Raw genomic sequence first — 22,939 nt, 5'->3', positions numbered from 1 at the left:
ATAATACTGCCCCTTTAAGTTTGCCCAGTTTGTGAAACAGGGCTAACGAACGACTTATTGGAGCTCAGAAACTAATAATTCTCACTACTCTTTTCTGCACTTTAGTTATACGAGTACTGGCCCAGGCAATATTAGAATAACTAATGAAAGGATAAATCACTGCATAATAAAGATTTAGCGATTCTTTTACCTTTAGGAAATACCACATTCTCCCAATTATTCAAATATTTTTGGCAATCTTTGATTTAACAAGTGAAATATGAGGCTTCGAGGATCAATAATTACACCAAGAAAACCAGTTCACATGACATTAGAAAATGAGACATGTTCAATCAACACATTTATATCAACAGGCTTTGTTCAAACTTTGACTGAATAAAATAAAATTAGTTTTTTAATGTTCAGAGAGAGTTTGTTAAACTGGTATTCTAGAAGATTCTGTCCTCATCTTTCACATTTTGAGGTTAGCATAGCTCCAGATGTTGCTACCTGCTAACGGTACTGACTTTGAGCTAATCATGTGTCAGTGACTGGAACTCTCTCATCCTCCTCCATGCAGTGAAGCTCCTTTAATCCACAGCCTCCAGTGTTTGAAGCTCGTGACCAAAGCCGTGACACAGACGTTTGAATCTGCTCTAAACTCACTGTTTGTCATCCCTGAAGCTCATTATTTCTCTCTTTGATCATTAAACTGTTTAAAAGCTGCTCCATTAGATAGAAAGAAGTCAACAGACGGAGGTTACGGTTAGCGCTAAGCTAGCTATTTCATCTATAATAATCACATTTATTTATTGCTCTGAGTAACATCCACTGTTATCCAGGAACTTTATTATTATTATAATCATCTTAAAGATGGAAATATTTGTTTTAATCACTAATAAAATGGTTCAAAGTGACCAAAAATGGTAGAAAATGTGGTGAAATTGGATTTTAAAAACCACAGAAATTGGTTAAAAGTTGCAAATTAGAGTGGATAAAAACAGACAGAGAAAGTGTCAATATTGGAACAATTAGTTTAAATTGTAAAATATTGGGCATTACAAAAAATATGGTAAAAAGAGGTTAAAAGTGACAATTATGGGTCAACATATGTGACATTATGTGTAAAAGTGGTAGAAAGGGTTTATAAGAGAAGTAAAAAAAAATTGTAGAAAAGACATTGAAATTTGATGTAGAAGTGTCAGAAATGGGAGAAATGTAGCAAAAATACATTGAAAGGAGCAAAAATATGGAAAGAAAATATGATGAAAATATGTTAAATTGTGGAAAGTTTGGTGTAGTTGCAGAAAATGGTAAAAATTAGCAAAAATGGGTTGAAATTGTTGAAAATTTTTCATGGTTTCTTATCATTTACGTCATCGAATATAGTCATCCTAAAGATGTAAATGTTAATCAGAAATATAATGGGTTCAGTGATGGAAAAGGTGGTCAAATTTGATTTTAAAAACCACAAAAATTGGTTAAAAGTTGCCCAATCTAATTTTTTAGAGAACATTACATGCATTTAAATGTGATGTAGAAGTGTCAGAAATGGGAGAAATGTAGTAAAAATACATTAAAAGGAGCAAAGATATGGCAATAAAAAGTGATGAAAATAGGTTAAAATATGGTGAGTTTGGTGGAGTTGTAAAAATAAAGTAAAAATCTCAAATTGTTCAAAAAATATTCTTAGTTGTTTAAAGGCATCTGGGGACGTCCCCTCAGTGTCTCGCGAGCTAATAAATAAAGTGTTTTTCTAATCAGGAAACAAAGACAGACACTCGTCTGAATAATGAGGCATTGATGAGATCATTTATGTCCCTGGACGTTGAAAAGCTGTAGATATGAGGAGAGCGTGGTGCTCTGAGCCATTTTAGAACGACTACATCCTTTTAAAATCATCTGTAATTAAAGGCTAACATCATCAGTCTCAACAGCTTTTAAAGGTTCCTGTGAATTAGAGACGATCAGCTTCTTTTCTTTTTCTTTGTTTTTACAAATTGTGACAGAAACTAAAGCCAGTATTTCAATAACCATGCAGTTGTTTAACACTGTGGAGCACGGATGGTCAGGGAGAGAGGTTCTAAAACTAATGAATTCAGTTTTTCATACGACACATGACTGAGGATAACAACATTCAATAAAAGGGACAGAAAAACACACAAAACAACAACAAAGTTACACAAAAGAACTCCAAAAACCACACAAAAGAACAGTAGAAGCACACAAAATGACTTTGGACAGAAAAGTAAAAAAATGTTAAATGTTATTTAAGAGTTAATCCAAAAATACACAAAACAACTGCAAAATATTAAATATGGCAACAAATCCAACACAAAAGAACAGAATCTCACAAAAGGACAAAATAATAAAAATCACAAAAAATACACTAACAACAAAAAACACATCAAATCACAACACAATTACACAAAATGACCCAGAAATTCTAAAAATAACATGAAAATACACAGTATGTTGACAAAAATATAAAAACTAAAATAAAAAGACAAAACAATAAAAACTAAAAGAATGGGAAGAATAGACAGTAAGGTGTATTTGTGAATTTATTGTGTGTATTTTTGTATTTATTGTATTTTTGTAGTTATTGTGTATTTCTGTATTCATTATGTGTATTTCTGTATTTATAGTGTGTATTTTTGTAGTTATTCTGTATTTCTGTATTCATTATGCGCTAACCGTGGCTAACCCTTTCTTTTCCTGACAGGTGATTGGCCGGCTGGATTAACACTGTGCTGCTATACTTGTGAACTCGTCCAATCAGAGGTGCTCTAGCATGGAGCCCCCCAAGGTCCAATCAGAGGGCGGCCTCAACGTCACCCTCACCATCCGCCTCCTCATGCACGGAAAAGTACGCTACATTTTCTGTATTTAATTCATCACAAATAATCCATCACTAAACTAAATAAATATCAGGATCTTCTCTTTAAAGTAAATATTTGTGTTTATTTTAGTAGATTTCTGTGGGAGTGTCTGTGAAAAAAAGAAGGTTTTAAAACAACTCGAGCATTTTTGGACGATTGAGATTAAAAATAACTGGTCATGTGACACAGGATAAATATGTTTATTTTCTCCTGCAGGAAGTTGGAAGTATCATTGGAAAGGTGAGCATCCGTTTTCTGTCTCGTGTTAAATCTATTTGGATGATGATGATTCTCGTTGTTTTTCCTCAGAAAGGAGAAACAGTGAAGAAGATGAGAGAGGAAGTGAGTTTTACATGTGGAAACTACACTGTGTGTATTTCTCTGTGTGTGTTTGTTTGGTGTGTTACAGTGAGATGTTTCATCTCAGATTTTGCTCTGCATGAAACTGGAGGTTTTTTGCAAGAATTTAGTCAAATAAATTTATCAAGGTTTGAGATTTTTTGCATGTTGAGCTTTGGTCCAAATGTGGCTTAAAACCTTTGAAATGTCCTTTTTAGAAGATCTATGTCTAACAAAACGCATTATTTTGCACCACATTTGATTTATTAACTTTTGAAAAGTTTACCGTTATAGAGCCTGTGCGCCGCCATGTTGAAATGACGTCATTGATGATGTAAATCGCCCCTTCAGCACATTGAGTTCTATAGGAGGTGAAATATTCAGGATCATTTAGTAGCTTTTTCAGTCAAAATAATTTGTGCTGCTCTAAAAATCAATAAAAGTTAAAAAAGTCTTTGTAAACCTCTTGTTTACCGAAATTTGATACAATGTGTGACCACAGGGGGCGACAGTTTTAACTCTACTGTTTCATAGACAACATGAAGAAGAGAAGAAGAGCTAAAAATCCAGACTTAAACCATTAAACCTGGATGGATGGCCTAATTCTCAAATACATTTTAACCTAAAGTAAGACTTGACCTACTATGATTATTATTTAAAGCTGAAAGGTAGTCTTATAAATAAAAATAAAAGAAATATAATAATATAAAACACAACAGATATAGAATAGAACATTTTATTTTTTCTTTCTTTTTAAATTGTATTTATTTAGTTTTTGTTAGCAACTAAACTCCACCACTCCACAGGAGCACTACACTTTTTAAAAGCTCTGAAAAACAGATGCATTACACAGCATAAACTTTCTTTTTTCGCTGGAGTGGAAAATAATTAAGCTGACTTTGTAAAAACGCTGTGATTAAATGAAACAAAGCAGTTGTGACTGAGAAAACAGCTGCTTCTTCTGATCACTCTGTGGCCGCGCAAAAACCTGACACCACACGGTCCCGCTACGTCGTGGTTCATTTGTATACTAACAGTGATTGGATGCTTACTGAGGGCTGGGGGGAGGGGGTGTGTGCACTCACAGCAAAGGGACAGAGATGAGAGGAAAGTGATACTAGATCATCTTCGATCACCTTTTCGGCTGATTTTTCCGCTACTTCTAAAATTTTGATTTAAGGGGGAAAGACATTTATTTGAGGGGGCGCTGCCCCCCCTTGCCCCTGCGTGGAGCCGGCCTCGATGTTTTGGCTCCAAAAGTAGTAACAATTGTGATTTTTGTGGACAAATGAAACCACTGATCTGTGTATATTGATCTGATAAATATCAATGATAATAATGAGATCAGACTAAGATGTGTTTGTGTTGCTGATCCAGAGCGGAGCACGGATCAATATATCAGAGGGAAACTGTCCAGAGAGGATCGTCACCATCACTGGACCCACAGACACCATCTTTAAGGCCTTCGCCATGATCGCATACAAGTTTGAAGAGGTGAGACGGAGCATCAGAGTGTGTGTGTGTGTGTGTGTGTGTGTGTGTGTGTGTGTGTGTGTGTGTGTGTGTGTGTGTGTGTGTGTGTGCGTGTGTGCGCGTGTGTGTGCGTGTGTGTGCGTGTGTGTGTGTGTGCGTGTGTGTGTGTGTGTGCGTGTGTGTGTGTGTGTGTGTGCGTGTGTGTGTGTGTGTGCGTGTGTGCGCGTGTGTGCGTGTGTGTGTGTGTGTGTGCGTGTGTGTGCGTGTGTGTATACTGCTTTAAACATTTCTCTTTCCTTATAATTCTCTGTTTAAATGACTTTACTGTTATTAAAATCCCTGAAATTCTACAAAACATTCTAAATAAGGTGAGAATCAACTGCTATTATTTATTTAACATTTATTTAACCAGTGTTTCTCAAATGGGGGTACCTACAGGGGCTGCGTTTCCATTTCTCTAAATAGTTCATTACAAACTGGAAATGGAAACACGTGAATTTAAACATCCAATCACTTGTTTTCTGGGCAAAAAAAGCACGTAAATGTGTGATATTGTCTCCTAACATGCAGAAAGGTGTTATAATAGGGCCTGATTTTAAATAATAAAATATTTTTTTTCCATTTCCGAATGAGAATTTTTCTTTTTTGTGTCTATTCTGTGTGATCGTGGAGGCCCTACCTAATGTAATACTGGACAAATCATGCAGACATTGACCTCCATCCACCAACAGAACTTACTGTACATAAGATCACGTCTACACACTCTCGTCATTGACCAAAGTAAAAAAACAACCTGTGAACATCTTTGTGTTTCTAGGACATCATCAACTCCATGAGCAACAGTCCAGCAACCAGCAAACCTCCCGTCACCTTAAGACTGGTGGTCCCAGCCAGTCAGTGTGGGTCTCTGATAGGGAAGGGGGGGTCCAAGATCAAAGAGATGAGAGAGGTACCACACACACACACACACACACACACACACACACACACACACACACACACACACACACACACACACACACACACACACACACACACCTATTGTTACAGTTTATATTGTCTTGTTGAACCATAACCTCAACTTTAATACAGTAAAGAAAAAAGGACTTTGTGGGTTGTTATTGGTGTCCATTTGTGTATTTTTAATTATCATTTTGTGTGATTCTTGTAATTTTATGTGTTTTTGGGGTCGATTAATGTCATTTTTTGTGTTATTTTGTGTATTTTTTGTGTTATTTTGTGTATTTTTTGTTGGTTTGTGTGTTTTTGGTATGCTGTGTATTTTTGTATGATTTGTCATTTTTCACTATTTTGTGTCATGTGTGTTTTTGTCCATTTGCACATGTTCTTCTCGTTTTGTATGTATTTTTATTCTTTGTATTCCTGTTGTTTTTCATATTTTCTGTCATGTTGTGTCTATTTATGCACATATTAGTTTTGTGTGTGTGTTTTTGAATCATTTAATGTGTTTTCTTTGGTGCCTCTGGGAGTCCAGTGACTATGTTTTTTCTATCGTCTTTAATCCTATAATCTGACAAAGCGTTGATGTGTTGATGCAAAATGGGACAGCGAGGACAGGCTGGAGATCTCTGAACTGTTGACCTATTTAAAAAAGGAATGTGGTGTGTGTGTGTGTGTGTGTGTGTGTGTGTGTGTGTGTGTGTGTGTGTGTGCGTGCGTGTTTCGGCTGCTGCTTTAATTAAATGTGGTTTTTATTGTGAGGAGTACTCATACATGAACAGTGTGCACCAACCAGCAAACACAACCTTTGTGCTCATGTCATCACTGACAATATCATCACAGAAAGGAAAAGCTAAGCGCTGCCATTATCCACAGAGTGTTTGTGTTAGTGTTGTGTGGACCTGCTGCAGGTCTTTGATGCCTTTCATCTTCCTTTGATGCCTTTTATCTTCCTCAGTCCACAGGGGCCCAGGTCCAGGTAGCTGGAGACATGTTGCCTAACTCCACAGAACGCGCCGTGACAATCTCTGGAACCCCAGAAGCCATCATCCAGTGTGTGAAACAGATCTGTGTCGTCATGCTGGAGGTACATTTATTAACTTTATACTTCAATAGTCACAACAGCTCCAACAAATGCTCCAGATACAACTTTAGATAAAGATATGCATTCAGGCGCCATGACAACCAACCTGATCCTGATACGCAATTAGCTCGTATTAGATAAGTGCGTTTAATTCATTTGGTCCATTATGTTGAAGTGTGTGCGTTAAGTGCAACCAACTTACAACTATTTATTTATTTCGAACAAACAAAAAAGGAAATTGGATGAAAATGAAAGCAAATGTACAAATCATAATACATGTGATTTGTTTGACAAGGGATAGAAAGAAGCCATAGGATTCTGAAGAAGTCCTTCATTCATCATTATGATCTATAGATGTTGTTTCATAGAATTCTGAGCTAAATGTTGTAGTCAGTCATTAAGGGGGGACATGGATTCATAAAGAAGAGAAAGTGGAACTAGAGACAAAGAAGTTTGAGAACCACTGCCCTAAACAAGCCACACTACAGAACTCACTCACACGTGCTGTCTCCTATCGTAGAAAAATACATAAATATTGTGCAGCTGTTTGTTAATAAATGTGCCTTTGTGGCATTTTTAATCAGTAAATTTAACATAAATGTGTCTTTCTGGTAAAACTTTGAGTTGAAAATATCAAGTTTTTTATTGCATTTTTGAGAAAAAATATTGATAATGAGTTTTGATCGCCCAGCCCTAGTCTGACGTGTGCTTTCATACTTGTCAGTAGAGATGTCCCGATACGACTTTTTTATTTCCAATATGATACTAAGATCGCAGCCTTGCATATCGGCCGATACCGATATGTTAGAAAAGTCTTGATCATGTGATGTGAATCAAACACAGAACAATAGTCAGTTACAGTAGTTACAGTGTTAGTGTGTGAACCACAGACACCTATAGATAGATGTGCTGGAGTGGAACATTTTATCACAGAGCTTATATTGGTGATTTTAGATGCAGTCTGATCAAATCTGATATTAGCTTTCTGGCTGATATCAAACCAATATCAATATCAGAATGGGACACCCCTACTTGTCATGTTTATTAGGTACGTCATTATACAGTAAACGAGTCACTGCTCAAAACCTGATTCAGCTTCATGAGATCTTTAGATACATTTACCTCTACCTGACTATATGTCCCTACACTACAGGTATGAACAGGACATGTTTTAAGTTAATGATAGTTGTTTCACTGTGTTTTTCTTTACTTTTTAATTAGATATAAAAGTACATAAGCAATGTGTGTATCATACAGTAACTATTAGGTGATAGTTGGTATTTCCAGCACAGTGTGGATAATTGGCTCCAGCACAGCTTGTGTTTAGCTTTATGAAGCTCTGAATCAATGAGACTGTGTGTGTGTGTGTGTGTGTGTGTGTGTGTGTGTGTGTGTGTGTGTGTGTGTGTGTGTGTGTGTGTGTGTGTGTGTGTGTGTGTGTGTGTGTGTGTGTGTGCTATACTTTCTATTCTAAACACATACTGGCTCAGGGGGAAACAGGCCTGTGCATTTATAAGAAACGTGACAATGTTTCACTGAACACTGAACCTAAAGCTGTGAGACTCCAACACAGCTCGGTTGTTTTCAACGTCGCTAAGCTAGCTGCCAGATGCTAACATGGTTGTCGTTTTTTACTTCCTGTTTGTCTTCCAGTCTCCACCCAAAGGTGCCACCATCCCTTATCGCCCAAAGCCAACGTCCACCCCTGTCATTTTCTCTGGTGGTCAGGTACGAGTTTAGCTAGCTTTAGCACTGTACTTATACCGTACATGAGTTATTTCAACAAATGACCCACACACTGCTGAATTTTTTACCAATTGTTCCGTGATTATTCAATAGTCACAATGTAAAGTTTTAGTTTGATTGGATGAATACCTTTTCAGATATGGACAATAAAGTGAGGGATTATGATATAAAAACATGCAAAAATTGCTGACAAAAACAAACAAAATGACAACAAAGCTCAAAATAACACAAAAATTACACAGAAACACACTGACAATACACACAAGATTATAAAAAAACAAACAAAATAACTAATCACATTAAATGATGAAAAAACCAAACACACAATGATAAAAATAAAACGTGCAAAATATAGAAAAAACAAACTAAATGACAACAAAGCTTTAAATAACAGAAAAACACAAAGAATACACAGAAACACACTAAGTGACAACAAACACACACACAATTATGAAAAAAAACACACAAAATGATAGAAAAAAGATATAAAATGACATTTGTTCCATGATTATTCAATAATCACACATTTTTAGTTTGATTGGATGAATACTTTTTTAGATATGGACAATTTTGAGGGGGATTATGATATTGAAAAAAATGCAAAATATAGAAAAACCATATAAAAATTTAAGACAAAAACAAACTAAATGACAACAAAGCTCAAAATAACACAACAAATACATAGAAACACACTAAGTGACAAACACAAGATTATGAAAAAACACACAAAATGGCCAAAATCACACTAAATGGCAGAAAAAAAAACTACAAAATGATAAAAAACATGCAAAATATAGAAAAAACACCCGAAAAGGTCAGAAAAAACAAACTAAATGAGAACAAAGCTTTAAATTACAGAAAAACACAAAACATTACAGAGAAACACACCAAGTGAAAATTAGGAGAAAGTCACACAAAACGACAAAAAAACACAGAAAATTAATTAAAACACAAAACATTTTGAATTTTGTACCAATTGTTCTGTGATTATCAAATATTCACACTGTAAATGTTTAGTTTGATCTGGTAAATACTTTATGAGATATGGATAATTTAGTGAGGGAACTCCATCACATAGAAAGGTAAATATGTTATAGTAATACAGCTCCGCCTACTCTCTCAGAATATAGAAAAACATACATCACTGGCTCCTGGATGACACGCTCTATGAACATATATATATGTACTGTATATATATATATATACACTACTATTTTCATTGGTCCATAACTGCATGTGGGAATGTAAGAAAAAATCTGACCTGTTTTAATTTGTAGTATAAATGTTGCTCTTTATTGGGATATGAAACTATTTTCTTTATGTGACATGAGGTCATTGTAGCTTGGCTTTGTGTCTTATAATTATCTATTGTTTAATAGTTTTTCACTAATATTCAGAATGTGCATGAAATGAGCCACATCTGAATACTGGGCGTGTGCGCTCAAATAAATGCTTTATGAACAACTATTTTCACAAATTTTCAAAATCGTGTCATCACTATTGTTTAATATTAGTTAATGCAGCACTGAAGGCTTGGATTGTGAAGTATTGATTAGGCTAACAGTGTCGCATGAAGGCTATTGTGTGTTTGCTCTGAGGATGATGCACGAGGCTTAAATTCACTTCAGCGTTTCCAGTCTGGACTGGAACGTGAGTAATTCTCCACTTGAGACCTCAGCAGCTGAATTCATGAATTAAATATGAAGGATGATGAATGGTGAAGTAGCTGCAGGTGGTTTGTCACTCTGTGCTGAATACACTCACAACAGTCTGTCCTCACAGCACAAACACTAACAATGACCAAATCACTTTGTTTTTCACTAAAGTCTGAGAAATCTAAGTCCAATCACTTTTCCCGCAGTTAAACGTCCGTGTGGTACAGCACGTGTTCACTGATTTTGGGACCTTAAATACAAAATGAGACATTAAATACAAAAATTTGACAAATAAACCTTGACTTACAAAAAAGTAAATTTTCTTACACTACAAAAAAAAAGAAAGAAAATGACAGAAAAACTAGAAATGACAGAAGAAACACAGAAAAATAGAGAAAAAACAAAAAAAAACATACCATCACAGAAAAAAACACAAAATGACAGAATAAAGAACACAAAATGACAGAACACACAAAGAGGCTGAAACAACATACAAAACATGCAAAATATAGTAAAAGCACCCAAACATGGTAGGAAAAAACTAGCTCAAAATAAAAGAACACAAAAAATGTAAGAAGAACACACTAAATGACAACAAACGCACAAAAGATTGTGGAAAAAAAAAAAAAAAAAAACGACAACCAAAACACCCAAAACGATGGAGAAAAAACACATAAAATTACAGGACAGCACACAAAATGGCAGAAAACACACACAATGATACAAAATTGCAAAATATTTTAAAAAACACCAAAGAAATTAAATTACGTCAAACATGCTGAAAATATCAGAAAAACACAAAAAACTTCAGAGAAACACACAAAGTGACAACAAACACACAAGATTACTACAAAAAAAAAAAAAAAAAAAACCGAAACAACAACAAAAACAGAAAATGACATTTTACACAAAGTGTTTCCAAAGAAAGACAAACTGTGTTAATGCTGTGGTTGGTCATTATTCTAATACTGACAGATCAGATAATAACTTCACTGTCCTGTACTATCGCTCTATGTTGTCAATGAGAGAAAGTAATCAGATTACAATCATCTTCTTTTCTTCAGGCCTACACGATTCAGGGACAGTACGCCGTACCACACCCAGATGTAAGTTCCCCGTGCGTTTAATGCTTACTCGTTAAAAGCTGAAGGACTGGAGCACAGGTGTTGGTGTTACTGACAAAGGCACAGACAGTACAGTGCAGCGTTCAGTCCACATCACTAACCAGCACATCTGTCCTTGTCGTGAGCATCTAAAGAGCCTCAGTGATTGATGCCAGAGGAGGAAGAGGTTGACGGGGCAATCACTCACTATAATACTCTCAGTATTACAGTACAAAGGACAAGAAGACTTTAAAGGGATCCTCCACCATTTTTACAAATGTGGCCTAAAATCTTTTAAATGTAGTTATTAGTAGATCTATGTCTAATAAAACACATTATTTTGCACCATATTCATTTTATTAACTTTACAGTTTTAGAGCCTGTGTTCCTCCATCATGAAATCACATGACTGATGATGTCACACGGCCCCACTGCCTGTAAACATCCCTTTGTTTTCTATTGGAGTGAAACATTCAGCCTGATTTTTAGATCATTTAGTAGGTTTTTAGATCATTTAGTAGGTTTTTAGATCATTTAGCAGTCCGCGACTTTCAGATTCCTCCCTTCCCCCTCCTCTCTTGCCCTGCCTCCAAACTTTCCAAAGTCCCTCCCTCAGAGGAGCTAACAAACTAACGTTAGCCAGACAGCAACATCACAGTAAAATAACATGCTCTGTTAAAAGTATATTACTGCAGTGCTTCTCTCTCTGTGTGCACACACCTCAGCAGCAGCAACAACACAGCGTCACTTACAGCAGCCCACACGGAGGCTGTTGCACACACATGAACAACACATAGACTACAGAGTTCTAGTGTAACAATTACAAATCAAACATAATGTAAATCAAGCAGCAGTAATTACCTTTCAAGCAGAAAATTCACCAATTCCATCTTCTACTCCTCCAGACCATACACTGTAAAAAAGACTCAGAGAAAGGGGCGGGGCCTGTGAGCAACAGCTGTCAGACAGTCCATCAAACACAATCCTGGCTCTGATTGGTTCTTTTTTCTCGGTCGCGGTGCATTCTGGCAATCTGCCAAAGGCTGCAGGAGCAGCAGGGGGCGGGGCTTATTGAGCCTGTTTTTTTTCACACAAACTACTAGTTTGATGTAACGCTGTCCTTACATAGTGACATTTTGATAGACATAGATTGACTAATAAATAAATGGAGAACATTTAAGGCCATATTTGTAAAAACAGTGGAGGATCCCTTTAAACCCTCGTACCATCTTTGTTCCTGATTGAAACGGTTCACAGTGGGGTGGGGACTCTTAATCTGAAGGGGTGCTCATATATTCCCATCAAGGACAATGGTGATGTCTCCCTCTCTCCTCCTTCCTCTCCTCCACTGTCCTTTGTCATGACTCCTCACTGCTTTAGTTTGACTTCATGGTGTCAGTAACCTCTTAGCTCTACTTTCCCTCCTAACCCTTCAGCAGTTGACCAAGCTCCACCAACTGGTTATGCAGCAAACCCCCTTTACCCCTCTTGGACAGACCACCCCTGCTTTCCCTGGTACGTACCCAGAAGCCCCCGTAGAGTCTCTCCTTTACATTGATCCTCCCCTTCCTATACCTCCCACCCTATACCTCTCTTTCTTTCTCTCTCTCTCCAAGCACAGCATGCCTTTGTCCCAGTGCTCTCTCTCTCTCTCTCTCTCTCTCTCTCTCTCTCTCTCTCTCTCTCTCTCTCTCTCTCTCTCTCTCTCTCTCTCTCTCTCTCTCTCTGTCTACGTCTTTAACATGGATTTATTCTTCTCTCCATTCTGTTTGATGCCAAGAAGCAAAGGGTAGAGGGTGGAGATAGATGATTATTCATTCATTCATTTATTTATTTATGCTGTATCCATTGGAAACAGGACCAAAAACCTTATCTAAAGAATTTCAGTGAGTTCAACTTTGGGCCTGATTTACTCAAAGTAGGGCTGAGCATTCCAAACAGAACTTTTCTTATTGCACGAGTTCCCGGTATATCTATAACACTGATACACAGACCACAACACAAGAAACAGGAGAACCAGAGGAGAAGTCGTTGCTGTAGTTTAAATAAAAACACTGGATGGAAAACTTGTGTGAAAACTGTTAAAGTGTTTGTGGATCAGTGGAGCTCTGCTAGCCTCAGCTAGCACCTCAATGCTACCATGTAGCATCGAGCACCCCAGTGCTAAACATGTAGCAGCTAACACCTCAGTGCTAAACATGTAGCAGCTAGCACCTCAATGCTAACACGTAGCAGCTAGCACCTCAATGCTAACATGTAGCAGCTAACACCTCAATGCTAACATGTAGCAGCTAACACCTCAATGCTAACATGTAGCAGCTAGCACCTCAATGCTAACATGTAGCAGCTAGCACCTCAATGCTAACATGTAGCATCGAGCACCCCAGTGCTAAACATGTAGCAGCTAACACCTCAGTGCTAAACATGTAGCAGCTAGCACCTCAATGCTAACATGTAGCAGCTAGCACCTCAATGCTAACATGTAGCAGCTAACACGTCAATGCTAACATGTAGCAGCTAACACCTCAATGCTAACATGTAGCAGCTAGCACCTCAATGCTAACATGTAGCAGCTAGCACCTCAATGCTAACATGTAGCAGCTAGCACCTCAATGCTAACATGTAGCAGCTAACACCTCAATGCTAATATGTAGCAGCTAGCACCTCAATGCTAACATGTAGCAGCTAACACCTCAATGCTAACATGTAGCAGCTAGCACCTCAATGCTAACATGTAGCAGCTAGCACCTCAATGCTAACATGTAGCAGCTAACACCTCAATGCTAACATGTAGCAGCTAGCACCTCAATGCTAACATGTAGCAGCAAACACCTCAATGCTAACATGTAGCAGCTAGCACCTCAATGCTAACATGTAGCAGCTAACACCTCAATGCTAACATGTAGCAGCTAGCACCTCAATGCTAACATGTAGCAGCTAGCACCTCAATGCTAACATGTAGCAGCTAACACATCAATGCTAACATGTAGCAGCTAACAGGGACAATGGTCCTAGTGGAGCAGACAGTGTCTCCAATCCACACTGACACTCAGACTGGGTTCAGAACCAATAATAAATACATGAGTGACAAATGAACAAAGTCAGTGATAAATGATTGTAGTGACAGTCGACCACTCTGTGGTAGAGGATGTGGGCGGGGCTAGAAGCTTCATCGGTTGCTCTGTGTATTTCATGATATCCACAGATATTCTAAATATTTTTACACTATTCAGTTTATACTTCTCTGGAATGTTCTGGACTAAATTATGTTTTTTATTTTAATAAAAAAACATTTGTTTTAGAAAGTTTACTAAACATCTATATGACATGCAATGCGACAGGCAGGCGGTGGCACAGCTTTACTCACAGATGGCTGCAGTTTGAGAAGGAAGCGTAGGTGGAACCGACGGACATGCAGAGAACGCAGATTTTTTATTTATTTTTTATATTGCTGACTCAGCAAATGAAAAACATTGTAAACATTAGTTTAACATTCCCCCTGGGATTAATAAAGGAATTCTGATTCTGATTTTTTAAATATTCCGTTTCAAAACCAAATTTAAAAAACAAATAAAAAGTTTGGTTATTTTGTTTTACTGATTTAATACTGGTATTAAAAAATGGGAAATATTGTTTTACTGCCCTCACCAAAGCTGTGTAATTATATTACATAGATATTCACAGAGGAAAGTCAGTCACCGGTTTACTTGAATACTACTTGGACCGTAACACTGCAAAACAAAACTTTAAGATTTCACCATCAATATTTTACTTTTAAGACAAACGTGGCTTGTTTGGCTTTTGTTTTTTCTGTATTTCCATTTTTGTTTAAAATCAAGAAAACAAAATAACCAAAGTGTTTATTTGGTTTTGAAACAAACGTGATCAAGCTAACACATTAGCATTCTTCCTTTGTCATCATAAGAGGAAAATGTCATCCAATCACACAGGTTTGCAAACATCTTTATCCACACTTCATTTAAAATCAGTTTACTTTCTTTGGTAACCGCCACTTTAGCGCGCTACGTCAGCCCTTTGCTAAAGTCTTTAGAAGTATTACATCATGTGACGCGTGTAATAAAAAGGTAAGAAAACTCTGTGGCTCAGAGTGTCAGAAAGAAACACCTTAAAGTTTGTTTTTTTGTGTGTTGAGCATGCAGGCAATCGTACAGTGTGTGTCTGAAACATATTAATCTGAGTTCAAACAACCGTTGTTCCTCGACTCAGGTTTGGAAGCGAGTCCTCCAGCGAGCACCCATGAACTCACCATTCCTAACGACGTGAGTAACACGGTGTTAATGAGTGAATGTGGTTGATATTTACATTTTTTTGGGACTTCTTTGATGGTAATTAACGCGTGTTATGACAGTTTTTACAGTTTTACAGCCTGTGTTCCTCCATCTTGAAATCATGTGATTGATGATGTCACACGGCCCTCTGTGGATCATTTAGTAACTTTTTAGATCATTTAGTAGTTTTTTCATCCCAAATGACAACTTCTAAATAATCAGGAAAAGTTAAAGATGTCGATGTAAAACTTTTGTTTCCAGAAAGAGGATAAAAACAGTTTGTGACACGAAAAAATTCTGCCACCACAGGGGGCGACAGTTCCAACTCTGAGGTTTGGTAGTAGACAATGAAGCAGAGAAGAAGAACTCTCCTAAGGGACCTTTACTCTCCCTTAAACAGTGCGCTAACATGCTCTGGTGGCTGACGTTAGTCAGTAAATCACTGAATGTTTAACTCCCACCCAAAATGACTTTTGTCCTAAGGGTTTGTGTCTCTTCCACTGTCCATGATTTACTCGCTAACTTCGGTCATCAGAGCGTGTCAGCGCACTGTTGAAGGAAGAGATATTTTTCGGGGCGCTATTGTTTTTATTATTTTTCTGTAAACAAACGAGGTTTACGTCAACATCTTTAACTTTTCCTTATTATTTAGAGCAACCAAAAGCAGCACAAGTTGTTATTTTGACTGGAAAATATTCTAAATGATCAAACAATCAGGCTGAATGTTTCACTCTAGGGATGTAATGATTCACTCAACTCCCGATACAATACGATTCACGATACTGGGTTCACGATACGATTCTCTCATGATTTATTTTACAAAATTGGACTGTAGACAAATGATGACTGAAAAATATGACTTTATTTTTTTGGGGAAAAAAAACCTATAAAATACTGTATTAGTGTCCTTTTATTTTATATGTCAAAAGAATCCCTTGATAAACTATTAAAAACAATGTCATTTAACTAAAATTAAATCTTGAATGAAATAAATAAAGGAATAATACCAATGAAGAAGAAGCCTATTAATATAAATTCTGGTTCTATAGTAAACAATGCAAAACTACATAATAGTTCTTTTTCTTTTTAAAAGTGGACTTTAAAAAAAAAAAAACACTCTGCACTGTATTTACGTCAGATATATGTTTGGACCAGCAGAGGGCGCTGGTAACCCAGTGGTCGGTTGGCATGTAGCTAATCTAGCAATGAATGAGACATGCTATGCTAGCAGACATAGCTAATAGAAAAACGTAACTTTTACAAATATTCTTTCGGTGCTAAAGGGGTAAGGAATCATAATAATCATAATCAGAAGCAGATTCCGGACGCCGCCTACACTTTTGGACGAGAAGGATAAATATATAGCGCCCTCTGCTGTTTAAAAAAAAATACTGCAATACAATTTTGAGTATTGATGTGAAACGTGATACCTATGAATCGATTTTTAACTGCCTTACGATTAATCGTTCAAGATGGAGGAACACAGGCTCTAAAACTGTAAAGTAGTCCTATTTTTAAAGGTTAATTAAATGAATGTGATGCATAATAATGTGTTTTGTTATACATATATCTACTAATAAGTACATTACACCTACTAAAGTCTACTTCATTCAGTCTTCAAACCCTCACAGTTTCATGTTTTCTGTATCTAACGCATCGACTCAGTCACTGAGGAGTTCCTTTACATAGAAAGAAAGACAAGTTTTTCTAAAGTCTATTACATAATCGTCATCTAACAGATTTACAAGTGGATTGAGCCCCTCAGACTAACCCTAATGAGCCTCTCTGCTGACTCTGTGATCATAAATTAAACGCTAATCTGCTGAGTGTGACGTCTAAAAACCATCAACCTTCCTCTTATGTTCTCAAAGTTTCTTCCTCCAGGTTCACTTTGTTCTGCTTTCCTCCCGTAGCTAATAGGTTGCATTATCGGACGACAGGGAACCAAAATAAATGAGATTCGACAGATGTCTGGGGCGCAGATCAAAATCGCCAACGCCATGGAGGGCTCCTCCGAGCGCCAGATCACCATCACAGGGACCCCGGCCAACATCAGCCTAGCCCAGTACCTCATCAACGCCAGGTAACTCCTCCCTCCCACAGGGTCGTAGTTTAGCTTCAAACAGTAACTCCTAAAGTCCTTATGTCACCATTTTTCACATCATAGGTTCTATTAGCATCAAATTCTGCAAATATACGATCATGACACTGTGTCATGACATCCAATCAGCAATGATTTTCTCACTACGCCACTTCCTCAGTCGTCACTGGTCACTGATGAAGCAAAAAAGCCCCCTGGCCCTACGCTGTGGGGGAGCAAAATTACAACCTACGCTCAACAACGCTGAGGGGAACCCTGTAGTTTCATTTAGCATTCACATGAAAAATGGTGACATGAGTTTAAAAGGATCATCTAAGGTTTTAGTAAGTTCAGAGTAAAATCATTCAAATGTACTTGTAGATCTATGTCTACAAAAATATTATACACCATATTCATTTAAAAATGGGACTCAGTGGTTTGGTAGTACACAATGAAGCAGAGCTTTCCAAAGGGACCTTTACTCTCCCTTAAACAGTGCGCTGACACGCTCTGGTAGCTGAAGTTAGCGAGTAAATCACAGACTGTTAAATTGCTCCACTGATTTGGAACTGTCGCCCCCTGTCACAGATTTTTTTTATGGGTCACAACTGTTTTTATCCTCTTTCTGTAAACAAAAGAGGATTACATCGACAACTTTAACTTTTCCGGTTTTTTAAGAGAAACCAAAAGCAGCACAAGTTGTAATTGTCACTGAAAAATCTACTAAATGATGTAAAAATCTACTAAATGATGTAAAAATCTACTAAATGATGTAAAAATCTACTAAATGATCTATAAATCAGGCTGAAGGCTTCACTCCAATAGAAAACAATGGGATGTAGTAGTAGTCCCATTAGTTAATGAAATAAATATGTTCCATAATAATGTGTTTTGTTAGACATAGATCTACTAATAAGTACATTTGAAAGATTTTAGGCCAAACTTGTAAAAAGTTATTTTCACCAAACTTTTCAATAATTTAAAGTCTCAGCAAGTGTTTGATTGGCGTGTTGCCAGGTTGGCCACTGTAACAAACATGCTTTGAGCAGAGGAAGTAGATTAGTACACGTTGTGCTTTCATCCACTCATGCATGTTATCAGCAGACAAAACCACAGACGTCCACAGGCTAGCATCACCTCAAAGTCAAATGTTATCACCGTTAGCGCAGCACATCCCACGTTTTCCTTCTCCACTTAGAGGAACTAACACGACTCTTAATGTTCAGGTTCAGGGACGTGACCGCCATGTGGAATGACCCGGCCGCCATGACAACATCCTGAAGTCACGCTCAAAACGCCTTTGCTTTTTACAAGCTAACACCATGCTAACAGCTTTACAGCTAGCTTCCATCTGTTTAGCTTTTCTCCCACTGAATTGGACGTGTAACATTAAAATTACTTTCTACTTTGTTTTATCGTTTGTTATGAAGCTTTAGCACGAAGACTTTAACGTAGCTAAGCTAACAAGGATGTAAAAATAAACTAACGTAATTCGCTAATGTATGCTAATTGCTAACCCACACTTTTTGCTAGAAAGTCACTTGTTGCCTGCTAACAATGCTAAAACTTAAATGGTCACACAGGAGTTTGTACAGATGTGAGTTTGCATGTTCTCAGTTGGGTTAACAATAAGATGTGGCAAATTACTTAGTTTTAAAGGTAGGAAGAGCATTCTATGTAGCTAACAGGCATATTAACACCTTCGATTAGTAGCACATGGGTTAGCATAATTGCTATCACTGCTAATAGTATGTATTCTGTATGTGTACAATACAATCACTGAAAACTTAAGTTCAGTTTTACACTTCTATCGTTTTTTCTTTCATTTATTGCCTTTTTTGTTCATAAAGACTGTTCTAATAGTGTCACTATTGCATATTTTCTATGTCCTGTTGTGACGGTATTTATTATCTCAGCTACAATTTGTTGCTTATTTTAATTTATTGGTGTTAATATTGTCACTTTTCCTCAGTTTTTGCTCGTGGCTCATTATTTTTAATATAACTTTATTGCCACATAAACACGGAGGGAATGTTTGCTCAACACCACAGCAGTTGACAAATAAATGCTCTAAAGCAGGGGTTCTCAACCTTAGGGTTAGAACCCCATTTGGGGTCGCGAGACACTGGGAGGGTCCAGATGCCTTCAAGAAACTAGGAATATATTTTTGAACAATTTGAGCCAATTTCTTCTTATTTTTATCCTTTTTTCTTCAATACCAAACTCATCATATTTTAACCTATTTTTCATCACTTTTTCTTGCCATATTTTTGCTCATTTTAATGTATTTTTGCTACATTTCTCCCATTTCTGACACTTCTACGTGACATTTCAATGACTTTTCTGCACATTTTTTTCACATGTTCATCACTTATAAACCATTTCTACCACTTTTACACCTAATGTCACATATGTTGACCCATTATTGTCACTTTTAACCTCTTTTCACCATATTTCATGCTTATTTTTGCCAATTTAACCACATTAACCATTTATCATGCCATTATTTGCCAGTTTAAACTAATTGTTTCAATATTGCCACTTTAACGCTTTTTACCACTTTTTCTGTTTTTATCCACTATAATTTACAACTTTTAATCAATTTCTGTGGTTTTTAAAATCCCATTTCACCACATTTTCCACCATTTTTGGTCACTTTGAACCATTTTATTAGTGATTAAAACCAGGATTTCCATCTTTAAGATGACTATAATAATAATAAACGTTCCTGGATAACAGTGGATATTATTCAGATGAATAAATAAATGTGGTTATCACAGATTCATAGAACAATAAACCATCATTTTACTGACTTTATGGATGGACCCCAAAAATCTCTCCTTTATTCCCCCTTATAGATGGTCCTGTCTCCACATGACTGTTCTTCAATGTTCATGTCTGTGTTCAACCACCTTCAGCTACAGTGGGGGTCCCTGCTCTCTGGGACCTTTATTTTGGGGGTCATGGCCTGTAAAGGTTGAGAACCACTGGTATAAAGCATTCACTATGTTCAGAGGAATTCAAACCATTGATCAGATGTTTATTTAGCTGAAAAGGTTTTCATTTTACTATTATCTCATAAGACATAGATGATGTCCTATTATTATTATTATTAATATGTGGTATTATCTGCTGAAGTCATGTGTTAAAGTGAGTATTAATCAATGCTGTGAGAATAAAGAGTCATGTGATGCTTGTCAGAGACGATGTGACACCATCAGTGTGTAATAAATGTGCAGCAGAACAATGTTTGAGTGCGTTGTGAGTCACATGTGAGTGAAAGCGTCTTCATTCACAGCTGTGTTAACATCTGTCTACCACCCTCTTTTCACTACCCCCCACCCCCACCCACCCACCCACTGTTATAGGCTGACGTCTGAGGTCAGTGGAATGGGCTCGCTCTAATAGCCCCCCAGCTTCACTCAGAGCAAATGGCATTGCACCTCGTTGGTTTGATGTGTCTGCGTTGAAAAGCCTCGATGTTTCTGTGTGTGTGTGTGTGTGTGTGTGTGTGTGTGTGTGTGTGTGTGTGTGTGTGTGTGTGTGTGTGTGTGTGTGTGTGTGTGTGTGTGTGTGTGTGTGTGTGTGTGTGTGTGTGTGTGTGTGTGTCTGATTTACTTTTCTGACACTCTGGTCCAGTGGTTCTCTACCTTTTCATTTTGTTTAAATTGGCAAAAAATAAGCATGAAATATGGGAAAAAATGGGTCAATATATAGGTGGAAAGGATTTATAAATGCTGAAAATGTGGAAGTAGAAAAATGTTTTATTTTAAGTTGTTGGCACATGTCATGTTAAAACCAATGTTTTTAGTGTAAAATATGCCAATAAAATATATTTCATAATGTTCTCATGAAGATGTACACATTTACAGTTGTTTCTTAAATCATATATTAAAAAAAAAAATCACAATAATCACCTTGTACTTATATATATCAAGATATATATCATATCGTATCGTGACCTATGTATCAGGATTTGTACATCGCCAGTATCGCCAGATTCCAGACAATACACAACTCTATTTCAAACTGATAAATAATGGGAATGACAAATATGGTTAAATTGGCAAAAAAAATACAGAAAATTACAACAAAAGTACACAAGACAATAAAACAAAAAAAATACTCCGCAAACCCACAATACTAACAAACAAGCAGAAAAAGAAGTAAAAAAAAAAAAGGTTTAAAGTGTCAATATTGGAACAATTACTGGCAAATCATGAATGTGGTTAAATTGGCAAAACGGAATCATGAAATATGATTAAAAGATGTTAAAAGTGTCAATAATGAGTCAAAATATGTGACATTAGGTGTAAAAGTGGTGGAAAGGGTTAATAAGTGGTGGACATGTCTGGAAAGAGAAAAAATGTGCAGAAAAGTCATTAAAATGTGATGAAGTGTCAGAAATGGGAGAAATGTAGCAAAAATACATTAAAAGGAGCAAAAATATGGTAAGAAAAAGTGATAAAATAGGTTAAAATATGGTGAGTTTGGTGTAGTTGTAGAAAAATGGTAAAAATGGGCTGAAATTGTCAAAAAAATATTCTTAGTTTCTTTAAGGAATCTGGCGACCCCCGCCCAGTGTCTTGTGACCCTAAGGTTGAGAACCACTGCTCTAGTTCACACATGTTTAGTGTTTCTCATCCTCATCAACTCATCACTGAGCTTCATCTTTGTTTCTGATTCACAATAAAGACGTAAAATGACATGAACACAGACACAAATATACCATAAAAAACTATTTAGTGCTGATGATTTTACAATAGTTCATTTATTAACTTTATTTGTAACGTCAACGCTAAATGGAACGACACATGGTTTTTGGGAACGATATTGATGAAACGATTAATCTGAGTGTGAATATAATGTTGTTATACTTTGAAAAGTACAGAAATGAAGAAAAATATAAATCTCGCAAATGTTCATTGTGTTTGTTTTTTGTTCTGTTTTTCGTATTTGTATTATCTATTTAGTTTATTTCATTAGATTTTGCAGTTGTTAATAGTGTAGAATGGGGGGGGGGGTAATCAAATGTGTATTATATTGAAATGGAAATTTTATTTTGTAGCGATTTCTGTTGAAATTTGTTTAATCATTTTCATCCATTTGTTATTCATTTGAAATAAATAAAATAAACCTAAATAGAAGTTTAAATGTTGATTGCACACTAAGGTTGTGTGTTCTAATCCTAAATCATTCCTGTACGTCTCCATTCGTATCCACTGCGTCCCACTTTAGCTCCTCCCACATTCCTCACATCCTGTTTCCTGTGTGTGTGTGTGTGTGTGTGTCAGTGCGAGAGCTGCAGAAAAGTGAAGGTTCACCACTTCACACCCAGGAAGTGAATGC

At 36.7% G+C, this 22,939-nt stretch overlaps 1 protein-coding gene across 6 annotated transcripts in view; it reads left to right on the top strand.

Annotated features, from left to right (window-relative positions):
* pcbp3 (poly(rC) binding protein 3) overlaps positions 1-21,361 on the top strand; it is a 54,856-nt gene extending 33,495 nt beyond the window's left edge. For 3 of the 6 annotated variants that reach the window (XM_028435807.1, XM_028435805.1, XM_028435806.1), the window contains 12 exons: positions 2,705-2,848; positions 3,078-3,101; positions 3,171-3,203; positions 4,578-4,694; positions 5,491-5,622; positions 6,592-6,720; positions 8,371-8,445; positions 11,183-11,224; positions 12,658-12,736; positions 15,449-15,501; positions 17,424-17,593; positions 18,817-19,766. In XM_028435807.1, the coding sequence (XP_028291608.1) occupies positions 2,774-2,848; positions 3,078-3,101; positions 3,171-3,203; positions 4,578-4,694; positions 5,491-5,622; positions 6,592-6,720; positions 8,371-8,445; positions 11,183-11,224; positions 12,658-12,736; positions 15,449-15,501; positions 17,424-17,593; positions 18,817-18,871 (984 nt within the window). In that variant the 5' untranslated portion in view covers positions 2,705-2,773 and the 3' untranslated portion in view covers positions 18,872-19,766. Of the gene's footprint in view, positions 1-2,704; positions 2,849-3,077; positions 3,102-3,170; positions 3,204-4,577; positions 4,695-5,490; positions 5,623-6,591; positions 6,721-8,370; positions 8,446-11,182; positions 11,225-12,657; positions 12,737-15,448; positions 15,502-17,423; positions 17,594-18,816; positions 19,767-20,958 lie in introns of those variants that run through there. The other 3 variants (XM_028435811.1, XM_028435810.1, XM_028435809.1) reach the window with 3 other exon arrangements.
* Positions 21,362-22,939: the final 1,578 nt, after the last annotated feature.

The sequence above is a fragment of the Gouania willdenowi genome, chromosome 21 (assembly GCF_900634775.1).
Source record: "Gouania willdenowi chromosome 21, fGouWil2.1, whole genome shotgun sequence".
In the NCBI taxonomy this organism is placed as follows: domain Eukaryota; kingdom Metazoa; phylum Chordata; class Actinopteri; order Blenniiformes; family Gobiesocidae; genus Gouania; species Gouania willdenowi.
This window is presented reverse-complemented; position numbering and strand designations above follow the sequence as displayed.